The following is a 15,921-nucleotide window of genomic DNA, read 5'->3' as shown; positions in this document are numbered from 1 at the left end:
TTCATCCTAATTGGTGAAGGACAAATATATTTTAGTATGTATTAGTTGTGTTATGTATTTTATATTTGTATTATTTGTATTTTAAGATATTTATGTATTACTTGAAATTGGAAAAATCACTCTTCGAAAACAATAAAAAATACTAAATTAAATTAAAATAAAAAATATGGGTAACCTGCACAAATGATTAGTGATGTTTTGAGTAAGTATTCTTTTTTGTTTGACCATAATTTTAAAAGTAATAAAATGATCATTAACGTTATTAATTTATAACAAATTAATCGGCCGATGTTAACTTGAGTCACTCGGGTTATTAGTGGTTTGGAAAGAGTGAAGATTGCTTAGTTTTGGCAGAGAATGAACTTTTGGACCGTTTCATTGACAGGGAAGAACTGTGTATGGATCATATTGTGATCAAGAATGTCCGATACAAAGCTTCCTTCAAAACTACTCATCATAACAAAAATTCCTCTCAACATCGAAAGGAAGCAGAGAATGGACAGAAGCCTTCTGCAATACCTGAAGTAGCTATTACAACATACATTAAAATGTTACTCGATTACATTTTTCCAAAGGAGGCTTTTCACTTTTACGTCAATTGGTGCCGGTCCATTCTTTCCAGTCCTTGTCTACATGATCCGTAGCCCATTTGACAGCAGCACGTGCAGCTTCCGGCCCTCCAGGCAGTCCGCGCTCATCTATAGTATCGGCCATGTCAATGAAAGGTATGACCAAGAGTGTTCCAGGACCACCATATTCAGTATGCAAGAAAGTACTGAATATCTGTTTAGAACAAGCAGAAACAACACAATTGAGTGCGGGTATAACTATTAGATGGATCGCCACAACTAAATGGCAACGAATGTTTACTCCACTATTGCATATACCAATTCAAAGTATTGGTTTAGTATTTTGTCCTTTGCCACTAAGAACAAAGGGCTTGTTTTCCACTTTTCTTCCAACAATCAGTCTCAGATGAAGGAAGCAATGACAAACAGGAGGTTTCTCATTTAGGCATAATGCCAAAAAATAAATCCCTAACATTTGACTAAATAGTTATTTTGGTCCCTATTCTTTTTTTTCAAAATATTTTGGCCCCAATGTTTTATTTTGGGACAAAAAGGCCCCTGTCTGAAAACCGTTAGTTAACAAATGATCAATACTCCAAAATAAGAGCCTTTTTTTACCACATTCATTTATTCTTTATTCCTCCTTCATGAACAAGCTATTCAAATTGTCTAAATTCTTTTGACTACATTCCCAGGTTTTCTAGTGAAGCGGATGTCTACATAAAAAAATAGCACAATTATCTCTATTTTAACTAATTATGCTCTGGAAAACCAAGCCTTTCACATTCACAATCATCTCATTAGAAAGTTCAAAGTTTAAACCTTTAGATAAAAAACTTGCTTTTAGTTTTGTTTAACAAGTGGCTTTCATGGAAATTATGAATGGCATATTCTATTCTGAAATAAGAGAAATCTAATCAACCAGTAATCTACAATTTCCACTCAAACAACAATCATACGCTCCACCAACCATCAAAATTAGAAGAAAATTTTCTTAAAATACGGAAAAGACAATACCTCGCCGCAGATTCCTACAACTTCTTCAACCGAGTCTCCATAAATAACCTCCTCCTTGGACAGTTTCTTGAGCAAATGAGACCTAAATTTATCCGTTTCCTGAAGCAACCCAAATAAAATAAAAAAACCCAAGAATTGAATTCTACCATAAAATAAGACATACCTAAGATAATTAGAAGCTCAAAGATGTTAGAGGGAAGAAAATGGGAACTTACCACATCAGCGAATTCGGGAATCGGGTCAGGGAATTTGTACTCAGCAGCTTTGCAAATGAAGTTGGGCAATGAGAAAGAGAGCAAAAAAGGTGTTGTTTTTTTGCTGCTTAAAGAGTAGGCGAAAGAGTTTTTGAAAGCAAAGGAAAGTGAAGATGGAGGAGGAGAAATAGAAGGAGTTGGGGAAGAAGGAAAGGAGGGAAGTGAGAGAAGCGTGGAAGAGATAAGAGCTTTGCTTAATGAACCCATCTTCTTATCTTCTTTTCTTCTAGCCTGTTGGGGTTTAACGTTTTTATCTTAAAACCCCTATCCTTTAAGGGTAAATTACAGTCATGGTCACTGAACTAAAAATGACGTCTAAAACATTCATTTTAAACCCTAAACCTCATCTCATCCTGCTGCCCCTTTGAATGTTTTTCTAAGCCTCAGAAAAAAAGAAGAAGCTTATCTCAAAAGAGGCAATAATGATTTCACGTGGCTCAACTTCAATGCTCAACTTATACAGTTTATCAACCACCACCCCAAAGCTCCTCTCTCGTTTAAGCCGCTCCTCTTTCCTCTCTACTTCCACGCCATCTCCTCCAATACGTTTAATTTGGCTCAATCAATCCTACAGGTGCCGAACCAGGGCCTTCAGCAGCGCAGCCGTTGTTGTCTCTTCTCCAAAGCAAACCGGGGGAGATACCTTCTTTGCTGAAGAGACTGTTTCCTGGAAGTCTTTAGGCCTATCTGATCGGATCTCACAAGCTCTATCTAATGCAGGTTTCGATAGACCTTCCCTCGTTCAGGTGCTTTGCCTTCCTTCTTTTGACGAGTTCATATCAATTTCTTGTAATTTAAGCTCCGTTTCGAACTAATTTTGCTGCTCGACCTTTATTGATTCGGTGATGGAGGGGAAAATTTGTTTGGGACTTGGAATAATTAGTAATTGAAATTGTATTGTTAATACTTCTTAAGGAACAAAATGATTGATATTTTCTTTAGAATTGGTGTGGCTCTTTACTCATTTGATTGTGTTTAATCGATTATGAATATGTTTTCAGTCATTTGATGCTAGCAATAAACAAAGAGAAAAATCTGAAAGGTATGGAGCAATTTTTTAGTTATTCTAAACATATTAGCTAAAACAAATATCAAATTCATTTATTATTTAATACCCGTTAGTTTGAATTCGATATAGAGTTTAAGTTGATTGAGGCCAATGGTTAGTTTTTACCCTTGATTTCCTTTTAGTCTTCAATCATGTGAGCTCACCATTAATGGGTGGATTTGGGCGCTTATTGAAAAAAAATTCCTTTTTTGAATTTATATAGGCTGCCTGCATGCCGTCTATACTCTCTGGAAAAGATGTTGTAATTGCTGCGGAAACTGGTAGTGGTAAAACATATGGTTATCTGGTTCCCCTGATTGATAAGCTTTGTAGTGCTCAGCATGATGGGGATAATGATTCGGATAAACCTACTGCTCCTTCGCGTAGTTTATCTGTTGTTCTTTGCCCAAATGTATTGCTCTGCGAACAAGTGGTTCGAATGGCTAATGATCTTTCAGGTGATGATGGCAAACCACTTCTCAGAGTTGCAGTGGTGTGTGGTCGACAGGTATTTTTGTGAACCGCATCATACATCTCTTTGGCATTGTTAGAATTCATGGTTTCTATGTTATTGAAACTTGGAGGCTGCTTTTAAATTTTTTTCAGATGCATACTTTTGTATTGGTAAAATCTGGTTGTCATAAATAAGACGTTTGACTACAGGGGTGGCCAGTTAATGAACCGGATGTTATTGTGTCAACACCAGTTGCTCTTTTGAACAATATAGACCTAAAAAAACATCATCATTCTGATTTCATTCGTGCTGTAAAGTATGTGGTATGTTTTCTGACTCATAACTTTGTATTCGTTTTTGTCATTTGGGAAACTACAAGGCTCTTTTTTAAGAAAAGAATATTTACAATACATAACAGGTTTTTGATGAAGCAGATATGCTTCTTTGTGGTGGCTTTGAGAATCATGTTATCCGTCTTATACACATGTTCCGTTTTGATGAAAAGCTGTTGTCTCGGATGAGTAAATCTGGACTTGAGAATTCCGTAGAACTGACTTCTGATTCTGTATCACACTTTGACTTCGAGGGTGAGGAAGACATACAAAACGAATCCATCTCTGATGCTGAGGACCTGACAGAAGGAACTCAAACTTCATCCGTCGAGAAAAAGGACTGGAGGAGAGTGAGAAAATATTATGTACGAAGTAAGCAGTACATATTTGTTGCTGCAACCCTTCCAGTTAATGGAAAGAAAACTGCTGGTGCTGTGTTGAAAAAGATGTTTCCAGATGCCAACTGGGTTAGTGGAAGTTACCTCCATCAACACAATCCTAGGTGCCAAATTCTTATACTCTTTTGTTTTTTTACCATCTTCCATTGATAAACGGTGCTGCTTTTATTTATGGTTATTAGACCTGTTTAGAGGCCAAGACATTTATCTCTTTCTCATATTTTATTGTTTTAAGCTTATCACTGCTCATGGTGATCTGTTTGATAAAAAAATGTCTGATTGTTATCACCAAGGAAAAAAGATCGTAAAGTTTTGTGATACCATTTTTCTTATGCATGGAGATTTAGGCTGGACCTGTTAATTTGTGTATCTGTTTTGTGTTCCTGTATTTTGTCAAGCCATAATGATATTTAAGGTCTTTTATATTTATATAAATTTTGATAATAACTTGAATTATATAGATTCTAAAACATTCATGCATTCATTGTCATATTCACATTGTGGTTTAGTTATTTTTCTATATCATGTTTAATATTGTCTAGTCTAACTTAGAACATTTCGCGAATTACCAGATTAAAACTGCTGTTGTTACCAACCATGGTGTATTAACCACGATAACCATTTTAAAAATAGCATCTATTTTCCTTCTGTTTGCTCACGTCTTTAAACTTTAAAGGCTACTGATGCTTGGATTTTGGTTGCCAACAAGATGCATTTAATTAGCTTTAAAACTAAATCCTGAGGAATCAGTTGGCTATCAATGTTGATGAGCTTGGAAACATAAGAACTCTGAGGAATCTATGCCGGAACACTTAAGTCATACTGAATTTATTAGGTTAGATGTGGTGTCCTTGCTTGTGTTTCTCGTAATAAAGATTCAAGACAAAACTTGTTAATCTGTCTGTTTTGAGGGGCGAAAATGCTAAGCACAATTAATTTTTGCGGATCCAATATGTTGATAGTTTTATGTGGCATAACAGCTAGCCCTACAGAATCCGACCTTTGTTTGTGCCGTTGCATGGTTTTCAGTTCCTCTACACCTTTGAGCCATCATGCATTTGCCCTATGTCAATAATCATCGTTTCAATCCCTCATGCCCTGTTATTTTCAATGTCAATAATTAGCTTATAGGTGATTTTTGTTTCTTTTCCAATCTCAGATTGAAGGAGAAATGGGTTGAAGTCACAACTGACACTCAGGTTGATGCACTAATAGAGGCTGTAAAGCAATTTGACTCAAAATCATTGGATCATGGTGCTGGTGTTAGCCGAACCATGGTGTTTGGTAACACTGTCGAGGCTGTTGAAGCAGTGGCTAATATACTGCAGAGGGCTGAAATTGTGTGTTACCGTTACCATAAGGGCCTCTCCCTGGAAGAACGTGCTGAATCCTTAGATGGTTTCCGAGATAAAGGCGGAATTTTTGTGTGCACAGATGCTGCTGCTCGTGGTGTTGACATTCCAAATGTTTCGCATGTCATCCAGGTGATCCATTTTACTAAACCAATTTTACAGCTCGTGATAAATGGATAATCTGGCAACATATGGCTCTTTCTATATAAGAGAATCAAATAAACTGTGTAAGTTACAGGAGAGCTAACTCACCAAGCTTATTTTATTAGGGAGGATGGAAAATAGATGGAAACTCTTTTAACAGTAGTTGGGATTCATAACCACGTTTTCTATTTCATATCTCTGACCTTTTGGATTAAAGTTTCCCCTTCTTTCTTCTTTCCACACTTGTACCAAACTGATAATGCTTTTAATAAAAATTGACGAAAGTGTTGTTAATGTATTGCCATTTCTCTGTAGAAAAGGAATTTATAGATGATAACACTGTTATTAAGTTATACTTTACAAAAGCAGGATCATGTTAGAGTTGCTGACAAACGGATATATGCAACAAAAATCTAATTGTAAATAGACATACATACATGTCACATGAGCATGACCAATGCAAGAAAGATGAATTTTGAAGTAGTCTGGTACATGTTATATGAGGAAGAATAGGCATTTATATTTCTTTATACTTCTGTGCAATCACATCTGAGGAATACTATATAAACAGCAATAAAGGTCATTCCTAGTATAAGGGAAATATTTATATAAATATTGATAGGGAGCTTAGGTATTGTCATGAGTTTATGACTAGCAAATTATCTAAATTATTTAGGGCAAGTAAATCATCTGAAATATTTGATTCTTTCAGGCAGACTTCGCCACTTCTGCGGTAGATTTCTTGCATAGGGTTGGTCGAACTGCACGGGCTGGTCAATTTGGAGTTGTTACTAGCCTCTACAATGAATCCAACCGAGACCTTGTTAATTCAATACGCGCAGCTGGGAAGCTGGGGCAGCCTGTGGTAATTGAAAAAGCTTTCAGTTCCTGTTTAGCTGAATCGACTGTTCAAAACGCTTTGAACTCATATGAAGGAGATAATAGTAGTACACACACATATATATATATATATATATATATATATATGTTTTCTCCTGATCCTGAATATATGCATAAGGCTGTGATTCTATGATTAGGAAGTCTTGTTATACAAATTAAATTCCTTATGCTTGTGTATGAGTTGATTTTTTTTTTTTGTGCAGTGACTAAAAAATGTTTTTTGTTGGCTATAGGAATCGGCATTCAGCCGGAAAAGGAGTTTCCGGAACAAACTTAAGAAGAGAGGTTACAACACCAGAGACGCACCAACTGCTGAATTGATGGTGTAAGAAACATGGTACACAAAGGACAATAGTTATTGGTTCTGTTAAATACCAAGTTTGTTCTTACCGGAAGGAGAGGATTATTGATTCTGTGTCTCATTCCGTTTTAGGCTGTTACGAATAAGTTCCATAATTCCGGCCGCTGAAGATGTTCTAAAGGGACCAATGAGTGTATCATCTTTTAAGAATTCGTTTTCCGTTTCGGTAATGCATTCTCATCTACCATGGCTTACAGTTGAATGTATTGAAGCCTCCAACTGTTACCTTGGAATGTAAATTGCACCGTGACAAGTTATAGGAACCCGCATACTAAACTTTTATATTTGATCATGCTAAGGTCCAATTTGATATAGGAACTCATGTCATGGACAAATTTATTAAAGGGAAATTATTTTTCAAGATGCCCTTGTTTTTAACTTGAACCTTCCTTTTATTATTATTATTTTTCTTTTTTTCTTTTTCTACTTTTGTATTTTGCATTAGTAAAATTAAGGTTCTTAGATGAATGAAGATAAAATTCTAGAAAAATAAAGTTTGAAGATATTTTTTTACTTAAATATTAGTGGACTTTTTTTTTGGTTGTCCTATCGGTTCCCAAGGTTTACCTTGATTACTCTGGATTGACTCGGGTCATACACCTGGTGGATGAGTCTTCCAGCGGAGATTTTTTGCGTACACAAGAACTTGAACTCGATACCTGTTTAAGCGATATCAAGTTGCTTACCAGTTGAATCAATCTCATTATAAATATTAGTGTACTTTAAAAGGCACATAATATACCACGATTTGAGGTTATAAAAGAAACCTGGGTGTTTATATCAAAGATCAACTCTTTTCCATGAGATCTTCATCCCGAGTCTGGTCAATTGGAATTTACTTTCAAAGATTTTTTTTAAAAATTTTTTTCTTGGATCACTCTACAATATTCATTTCTCAGTTTCCATCATATAATTCATTTGTTTTTGCCCCTTTTCTAAATGTATAAGCATTGGTCTAACCATTAAATTTACAGATAAAACAACTTTTAGTTTTTGAGCTTGATAATTTTCGCAATTTAGTCTTTGAAATTTATTTTAGTCCATATTAATCCTTACATTTGATAAAATTTCCTGCTTAATTCCTTAACTTATTTTGATCCATAATATTAAAGTATCAAATTATCTGGAAAAAAATCCAAATTAAAGAATTAAAAAACTCACGAACTGAAAAGTTGAGAAATTCATATCCCTGAACTTTAAAGCTCGCACAACAGCAAGTAAACGACAGTACAATTCCAACTTCTTCCCATTACTAAGGTGTTGCCCCGTCTTCAAATTTTATAATAATTTCATTTAAATATTAAAGTCAAACGAAGAAGTAATCAACTAAGTTACATATATATTTAAATCAAACCCATAGTATGTCGAGGCCTTGCAATTGAAAATATGGCTTCTGCAGTTACAACAGCCTTCTTTGCTGCATGTTTGGGCTTGCTGATCATGGTTGTTTCCACCCATGAGGGGCACGAGCAGACACCTGACATGGCCATGTCGCCAAAACCAGCTGTGAGTTTCGGCAATTTCGTGGTTCTGACCACCGTGTAATGGGGGATCCCTCGCTTTGGTTGTTGCAATTTTTGTTGCGGGGGAGCGAGCCTGATCTTCCTGTGACTGAATAATCTGATTTTCAGGGTCTCTCCTTTGCCGGTGTTGTTTTGTCTGAATGATGTGTCTAGTATTTTGCTTCTCATTTTAGTTTCTTTTTCTTTTCTTCCATTCATGTGTCCCCCGTATGATTAATTTATGAAAATTTTCACGTGTCAATGTTTTCCTTTTAACACACCTTAATTTACATAGTTAAATGAAACAGTTGGAAATTAAGAGAGGAAATAGATTCAGATTTCAAATTCAATCTTGAACAATCTCTACTTCTTTGCCTTTATGCGAGTACGAACAAAATTGACTTTCAACCAAGCTTATCATGTAATGATAAAGAACATTACTTTGATCGATGGCATAACAAAAAGCCGAAAGTTCTGGCCATTGTTGTTATGTTACTTTCAAAGATTGGACTGAATGAGAGCGGACGACAACAATCACCCCTCTTGAAAATTATTAAAATATTATATATTTAGATTTTTTTAAAAAAATTATTAACAATATAATTCTGCGTCTGTCCTGCAGTCCCACTGAAAATCATGGCTTCTGAAATCCCACCTGCAACGTGCAATGGTAACGATATTATAACAGGAAATCAATGATTTGAGGACCGTATCAAATGACTTGGTTAGGCAGATCAACAAGCCCCTTGGTATTATTTTAAAGCCGTGATCATCATACTCAAGGATCAGTTTCCTTGGAACTACATTTTATAAATTTATTAATTCAATTCATTTACCTTATTTGGTTTCTTCTCTGACACCCTGCCACAAGAACATTCTTCATACTAAACTACACAACGATAAGCTCAATACTCTTGGAACTAGAAAGAAAAATTAGCACCAGTTGGGGTTAAGGATGCCAATAGGAGGAGTTGGGCCGGGAGTGTATTCTACCTCCACGGTCCGGACCCCGACCAGTTCAGTGTTCATCAATAGGAAATCATACAAGAGCACTTGTCGAGAATACACCAGAAAAATTACAAATACAACGGGGGGGGGGGAGGAAAGAATTTTACAATAACAATGAGTTGTTGTCATCCTTAACCATCTTTTCACATCAATGATCAACAAAATACGGTGCAGTGTGGTGCTTACCTGCACAAATATTGAACCGATGGAATAAATTACGGTCTGATATGTAATTCGTTCGGCCCCAACGTTGCAGACTTGTTTATCCTGATATCACATTTGGCACAGTTTAATTGAATCATAACTTTCCATCCGAAAAGAAGCAAGCATTTTGTAGAAAACAAAATTCCATACTTTACCTGTTCAGCATGGCTGCTTTCTCTTGTCAATTTTTAAGTGGATGTTATACCATTTCTTCTTCTTTGTTCTATCCCTTGTAGAATGTTTCCTTTCTCTCACTTCACCATCTTCTTTGGCCTCCTTGGAGGCACCCTTACTCCTGTTCCTACTCGAACTTCTCTTACTTGGAGGAACAGTTGTGTAGGAGGCATGAATCTCGTTCCTTTGTTTGAGAAGCTCGTCGATCTGCCAAACCAACATATAGGATTTCCTCGAGAAATTTATCCATTGACCTTTAAATTTCGGTTTCTTACGGATCTTAGAATCATAATTCCGACAAGTTAGTCTCACCTCTTGCATTTCCTTTGTGTATCTGCTTGTCATCTCGGTAAATTGTGCCAGCACCTGTAGCACTCTACATGAATATCAACAAGTACAAAAGTTCAATACCAGCATACACACTGGATGTGAGGAAGTGGATACCTCTCTGTATTCAGTTTCAAACTTTGACAATTCCACCCGTTTGGACAGAATCTCAGCTTCCACGGTTCTAAGGTTCTCCTTTTCCTCTACGAAAGGGGCAGTACAAATAGCTTCTATAGTGTAGCTTACACTTCTGAAAAAGTTGTCACCTAGGGAAAAGGGTTTGAGAATATTAAAATGGTGGTGAGTTTCATCCATGCACGTGAAACAACAAATAGAAGAGATTTGAGGGGCAGAGAAATGAAGGAGCGAACCATAAACAGCGAAAAAATGTGTGCCCGGTTTTAATTCAGTTACTTCACATGGTTGAAATCCATCCAGTTTTTTGAAAAAAGCTGTATCTGGATCCTTTGCAGCAGCAACCTGCAGTGAATCATTTTGAAACCGCATAAAGGATGACAAGATCAAACTTCAGCTTGAAGCACAAATGTCATATTTAAATATAGTCACTCACTGAGTTAACTGTTTGATCCAAGCGATAGACGGCAAAGCCAAGAAAATACATGCCAGCAGATGTAACCTTTCCTGTTTTTGCACTGTCCTCCTACACCAAAAAGAAACAAAAGTATTTTTAACACAGTTAAGTAACACAAGCATGATTTTAAGTGAGGCCCGGCCCAAGAACTTAAGAGTCTTAAAACAAATGCAACAATCTGTTACATACAGTGGACAAAACCCAAGAAAAAAGTTTTACCTAATTCTACTCATGCCTCAACAATGTTTTGAAAGGGAATAGGTGGCTAAAAGGCCTAAAGTTCTATTAATTGTGAGCTTTCTTTGCTCCAATCTGCTCTCTGGAAACATGTCCTATTAATTATCAACTGTTGTTGTTTACTCAATATCGTCAAGGGAGAAGACTTAAATGGTTCTACAATAACCAATACATAGCAGTTTATGAAACAGAAAATCTACATGTTACACATAAACAAAATGGAGAGCTTTTACTTTGTAGATTATAAGACTTGGTGATAGTTCATCAGAAGAAAGTTGCTATGCAACCCAAACACTGCACGACTCAAAAACTTTAAAATGTGAAAGGGGAAAAAAGGATCCTCATTACCTGCAGTGCAAGGCTTAATCCACCATTCTCTTCTAGATCAAAATACAATAGCTGCATAAAACCAATCAATTAAACAATGATTAATTATTGACTCATAGAAAAGGATAAAATATCAATCTTCATTTTTCCGTGCCTCCTGGTAAACCAGACAACTAATTAGTAATGTTTATATCTATATCAAAATACAATAGCTGCATAAAACCAATCAATTAAACAATGATTAATTATTGACTCATAGAAAAGGATAAAAATATCATGCTTCATTCTTATCAAAATTCATGATTCATGCTTCATTTGTTAGGATGGGTGTTTGTTGGGGTCTTTTCTGTTCAGTCATCAGGGTGTTTTTTTGTTATCAAGAACCTTGTTTATCTATATTCTAATATACTTGAGGTACTCTTTTCCTCCTGCTATTTGCTGCCATACCCTTGGTATCGTGGCAATTATGAAGGGTTTTTTTAATGAGACCTCCAATTCTTATAAAAAATAAAAAGTAATGTTTATATAGCATATTTTAAAAATATATATATTTGAAAGAAGAAAAAACCCTATATGATTGTCCATTGGATCTCAAGAGTATCTCTTAGCAATTCATGCAACAAAAGTTCAAAAGAAAAAAATTATTTTAATACAAGGGTTTCAATAGAATTAAAGTAAAACAATACCAGATCTAATTCAAACTACACTGAAGCAATGACACTTATAAATCAATATCAACAGTAAAACTACACAAAAGCATTACCCTAGCCCACAAACTAAAACTATCTACACCTGCCTCAGTGTCACAAACAAAGTTGCATCTAACAAAAGACCATCGATTGACCATAAAAGAGATGAAAAACCATCTCTAATACTCTCTGACTTAGAGTAAGGGCTTCAATTCTTATATCCTAAATCAACGAAGCACTTCCAGGGCATTTTTTTTCCTTTTTATTTTATGGTGAGGAGAACGGGGAACCTTTCTTACATCATTTGGTGTAAAGCAAAGAAACGTAATCTCACCATTTAAATTCCTGCACTCATAAAATATTGTGGCTACTTAATTGCTAATATTACACACATATTCCAAAAGGCTCAAAATGGATACAGTTCAAATTTTGTTCATTGGTGCAGAGAAAATGAAATCAATCTCAGTTTCTATCATTGTCAACAACCCCTCTCCCCCCTCCTTTCTTTTTTTCCCAGAAAAAGAGGAAAAACTAGTTTGCATGTGCAGATAATGCTGAATCCACCAGTTTCTAACTCATTGTATATCTACCTTGAACTTGCTTTTATCAGGTGATTGTACTCTGCAAACAAGCCCATCCCTTGCTTCCTCTTCTGTTATTTGGACAGAGTAGAAATGAGCACATTGTTTTTCAACCTGTTAAAGGTGCATCAAGTTTCAGTGACTGCATTAAAAACATTATAAAGAATTAGCAAATAACAGAAATATAGTCATCTCACCTTCCTAGAAACAGGTTGCCCCAGCAGAAGCGGCTCAATATTGACCACACCATTAAGTGCCTCCTCCAGAACAGTTGCAGATACAGTGGTCTTAATTGGCACTCCAAGTTTACTATTTACAGGAATTAGTTAAATGTATACCCAAAGAATGATACTCATAAAGACAAAAAAAAGTGGGACATGTCAAATAATATAAAGGACAAGGAGTTACCTAAAAAGTGCAGCAAACATGGTGTTCACAGCCCCCAAACTTGAAAGATCTAGCTCCAATTCTTGGTTATCTGCTTCAACAGCCTATTCAAATGAAAGAATATTGCAATCAACAAAATTCATGATTCATCAACAAAATCTAGTTTAGTGGTGCATGATGGTGTTAAGGAGTGGAAGCATGGAACAGCTTAACTTTTGCGGCTTCCCTATACAACCTGAATGAGTGTAACAGTTAGAAAGTTGCAGTATACTCGTGTTCGAGACATATTCAAACATAGGTACGGGGTTATAGTCCTCCAAAAATATTAAAGAAAGAACTTTAGAAAAAAATGATCACACCCATGTCAGACAGATACATGCGACATTCGCCCATGAGTTCAAGTAACATGGGCAGATAACCATCAGAGTAAAAGTATTTCAGAAATTAACTGCATGCATGCATATCTTACCTCAAAACCAGCTGTATCATACTGGCGCCTTTTATCTGGATCAGACAAGATATTGTAAGAAAATGTAACCTCCTTGAACATATCAGCTGCAACAGGATCATTTGCATTCTTATCAGGATGGTACCTGAAATAGCACAAGATTAGCATCTCCAATACCCAACAAGCCGGAATAAAGCAAGAGTATAATAGGAACTATATTTGTACAATAACAAAATATAAACATGTATATAATGAATGAGTCCAACTATCTCAGAAGTAGTCAAAGCCCTGAACTGCATGTCCCAAATCAGATTTTTCGTTTCTAACATCTGTTCGACTGAAAGAAACCATTGAGGCAAGTAATCAATTCTTTTGATTCATGCTGCAAATAAGCTCCTTCCAAGACGCTCGATTATCTTTTTCCACAAACTACTCTAGGCAATAGTTTATCTATTTTTTACCACTCTTCAAGATAACTAAAACTAGTTATCACAACCATAGCTATTGTCCCATCCTTGCATTCATTACAATATAGAACCCCAACGCTGAATCTATCGAAATGACAAATACCCACTTCAAAAATCTGAAGCCTGGTCAAGTCATCGACAGCTACTTGCTCTTTGATGATATAAAGACTCCTATACGCTACCAAAAGGATGCAAAAACCAACAAAACATATCCCAGTCACTCATAAAGCTCCAATTGTCGATCACAATTTGACTTCTAAATTCAAGTCCCCAATACTTATTCCACCAGTGTGCTCCATGTATGCGTGCGAGTTTACGCCGTAATTAACTAATGATTATCACTATGCTCAAATTAGTAACCCTGATCTATTATATAATAGCCACTAAAAACTTCAATAAAAAAGAGCGAGAGTTTGAAACATTTCAATGCTTTTAAACTTATAAAATGAAAAATTAAACATACTTGAGAGCCATTTTCCGGTACGCGCTTTTAATTTCCTGATCCGTAGAGTTCCTCGAGACTCCAAGTACTTCATAGGGATCTCGGCGAAGCTGCTTCGCCATTCCGTCGTTTTTCTCCGACTTGGATCGATGCGGCGGCATTTGAGAAAAACACCACCAAACAAAAAATACGATAAAGGAATTTTCTTTTCGCTTTAGTTTTGCCCCCTCAGGAACCCTAAAAATCCAAAAACTGAACTAAATTCCAAGACCAAATGAAAACTATTTTCCTTTTGCTTTCCACCTCGTTTCAACGAAGTACAACATTTCCTGGGTTCAGAAAGGAAAATGGAAAAGAAGAACAAGATGAATCAAAAGCATAGGAGAGAAAGAGAAAACTCCATTGGACCTCCGAGCTGAAGCATTGTGGGGAGAGAGAGAGATAAAAACAAAGAGGGCGAAAAATTGGAGGGGAACTTAGGTGAATGGTAACATTCTCTTCTTTTTGGCTTTGTAATTACGAGAAAATTATTTAGAAATCATATCCCATATCACACCAATAATCTTAACATTTTCTTACAATGCACCTGAGTTAATTTATATATCATTTTTAAATGATGGAATTCAAATTTATACACTTAAAATTTATATATCTTAATTTTTATCAACCCAATCAAAGTTTAATCGAGAGGATTATCTTTAAAAAATTTGAAGTTTTAACCATATTATAAATGCAAATGATATGATATACATTTGAACAATTATTATAAAAAATATTATAAAATGTAACCAAATTAATAATTAAAGTATTTAAATTACAGATAATAAAATTAAATTTATATATACACATCATTTAAGATTTATTCTTAAATTAGTTTTATTCTTTTAATTTAACACTTAAATTTTTTAACAATTAAACCTTTGAAGCTGTGGTGCATATTGAGCACATACTTAACTAGAGATGGGGTAATAAATAGAATTATGGTCGGTTCATATTTTTGACCCATTCAATAAAATTGTTTTTTTATATCTATATTCGATCTGATTCAAATTTAAAATAACTTTATTTGATCAATATGATTTTTGAGGTTTTTAATTCATATATGATTTAACTCATATATATATATATATATATATATATATATATATATATATATATATATATCATTTTTATTAGGTAAAATAAGTACATAGTTAAAAAATAATATAGAGATAAGTATTATTATAATTATCATTAAATATGAATTGCTCGTCCAGCTCAGTTAGTAGAGCGCAAGGCTCTTAACCTTGTGGTCGTGGGATTGAGTCTCACGGTGGGCAATTCATAATTCTGACTGCCGAAGGTCTTCTACGGAAGCTGCTCTCAACCTAGCATTGGGGGCAGCCTACTATCCTACCTCCCCTCACCCCATTACATATGGGAATAGGGTCGGCTAATTAATTTTTAATTATCATTAAATATATAATGAATACTTATAATATTATTTTAATTTAGATTAAATAATGAGATAAAATGACTTTATTTAACTAATAGGATTTTTCTTTTCTTTTCTCTAACCTAAGTTTTCTCCAAATCTTTTTATGTCGTTTTCTTCTTTTCTATTGATTTCTTTTAGCTTGCGGGGACACCAATCATAATATTAATTGATGATCGTCGGTGATTATAATTTTTTGTCCTTTTTTCTATGGATTTTTTTAATTTTAAATA

The 15,921-nt window shown here is 35.1% G+C and overlaps 3 protein-coding genes across 5 annotated transcripts; 1 reads left to right on the top strand and 2 right to left on the bottom strand.

Moving 5' to 3' along the window:
• Positions 1 to 470: 470 nt before the first annotated feature.
• LOC120148936 (protein PLASTID REDOX INSENSITIVE 2, chloroplastic-like) lies at positions 471 to 2,063 on the bottom strand. The gene is made up of 4 exons (XM_039161898.1): positions 1,802 to 2,063; positions 1,587 to 1,685; positions 568 to 783; positions 471 to 512 (listed from the first exon to the last, which is right to left on the bottom strand). The coding sequence occupies exons 1-3, from the start codon at positions 2,045 to 2,047 to the stop codon at positions 595 to 597; spliced, it is 534 nt and encodes a 177-aa protein (XP_039017829.1). The 5' UTR covers positions 2,048 to 2,063; the 3' UTR covers positions 471 to 512; positions 568 to 594.
• Positions 2,064 to 2,192: 129 nt separating this feature from the next.
• On the top strand, positions 2,193 to 7,124 carry LOC120149013 (DEAD-box ATP-dependent RNA helicase 22-like). Of its 2 annotated transcripts, XM_039161954.1 has the most exons (8): positions 2,193 to 2,586; positions 3,112 to 3,396; positions 3,552 to 3,665; positions 3,761 to 4,176; positions 5,232 to 5,556; positions 6,281 to 6,433; positions 6,702 to 6,805; positions 6,902 to 7,121. In XM_039161954.1, exons 1-7 carry the CDS (start codon positions 2,263 to 2,265, stop codon positions 6,795 to 6,797), a joined length of 1,713 nt encoding a protein of 570 aa, XP_039017885.1. In that variant the 5' UTR covers positions 2,193 to 2,262; the 3' UTR covers positions 6,798 to 6,805; positions 6,902 to 7,121. The 2 variants fall into 2 exon arrangements, with proteins under 2 accessions (XP_039017885.1, XP_039017884.1); XM_039161953.1 differs by having other exon boundaries at positions 6,702 to 7,124.
• A 2,107-nt stretch (positions 7,125 to 9,231) lies between these two features.
• LOC120148910 (chaperone protein dnaJ 16-like) lies at positions 9,232 to 14,637 on the bottom strand. 2 transcript variants are annotated; one of them, XM_039161875.1, is made up of 12 exons: positions 14,236 to 14,637; positions 13,327 to 13,450; positions 12,879 to 12,961; positions 12,668 to 12,779; positions 12,480 to 12,584; positions 11,222 to 11,272; positions 10,616 to 10,705; positions 10,416 to 10,524; positions 10,162 to 10,310; positions 10,030 to 10,083; positions 9,699 to 9,924; positions 9,232 to 9,525 (listed from the first exon to the last, which is right to left on the bottom strand). In XM_039161875.1, the coding sequence occupies exons 1-11, from the start codon at positions 14,373 to 14,375 to the stop codon at positions 9,703 to 9,705; spliced, it is 1,239 nt and encodes a 412-aa protein (XP_039017806.1). In that variant the 5' UTR covers positions 14,376 to 14,637; the 3' UTR covers positions 9,232 to 9,525; positions 9,699 to 9,702. The 2 variants fall into 2 exon arrangements, with proteins under 2 accessions (XP_039017806.1, XP_039017805.1); XM_039161874.1 differs by having other exon boundaries at positions 9,232 to 9,606; positions 14,236 to 14,635.
• Positions 14,638 to 15,921: the final 1,284 nt, after the last annotated feature.

The sequence above is a fragment of the Hibiscus syriacus genome, unplaced genomic scaffold (genome assembly GCF_006381635.1).
Source record: "Hibiscus syriacus cultivar Baekdansim isolate YM2019G1 unplaced genomic scaffold, ASM638163v2 tig00110988_pilon, whole genome shotgun sequence".
Lineage (NCBI taxonomy): Eukaryota > Viridiplantae > Streptophyta > Magnoliopsida > Malvales > Malvaceae > Hibiscus > Hibiscus syriacus.
This window is presented reverse-complemented; position numbering and strand designations above follow the sequence as displayed.

Excerpts from the sequence above, each read along its gene's own strand:
- LOC120149013 (XM_039161953.1), top strand. The coding sequence starts at position 2,263 with ATGATTTCACGTGGCTCAACTTCAATGCTCAACTTATACAGTTTATCA. Across the intron at positions 3,397-3,551 it reads CAGTGGTGTGTGGTCGACAG|GGGTGGCCAGTTAATGAACC; the intron begins GTATTTTTGTGA and ends GTTTGACTACAG. Across the intron at positions 6,434-6,701 it reads GGAAGCTGGGGCAGCCTGTG|GAATCGGCATTCAGCCGGAA; the intron begins GTAATTGAAAAA and ends TGTTGGCTATAG.
- LOC120148936 (XM_039161898.1), bottom strand. The coding sequence starts at position 2,047 with ATGGGTTCATTAAGCAAAGCTCTTATCTCTTCCACGCTTCTCTCACTT. Across the intron at positions 1,686-1,801 it reads TTCCCGAATTCGCTGATGTG|GAAACGGATAAATTTAGGTC; the intron begins GTAAGTTCCCAT and ends GGGTTGCTTCAG. Across the intron at positions 784-1,586 it reads TTGTAGGAATCTGCGGCGAG|ATATTCAGTACTTTCTTGCA; the intron begins GTATTGTCTTTT and ends TGTTCTAAACAG.
- LOC120148910 (XM_039161875.1), bottom strand. The coding sequence starts at position 14,375 with ATGCCGCCGCATCGATCCAAGTCGGAGAAAAACGACGGAATGGCGAAG. Across the intron at positions 12,780-12,878 it reads ATGTTTGCTGCACTTTTTAG|TAAACTTGGAGTGCCAATTA; the intron begins GTAACTCCTTGT and ends TCCTGTAAATAG. Across the intron at positions 12,585-12,667 it reads GGCAACCTGTTTCTAGGAAG|GTTGAAAAACAATGTGCTCA; the intron begins GTGAGATGACTA and ends CACCTTTAACAG.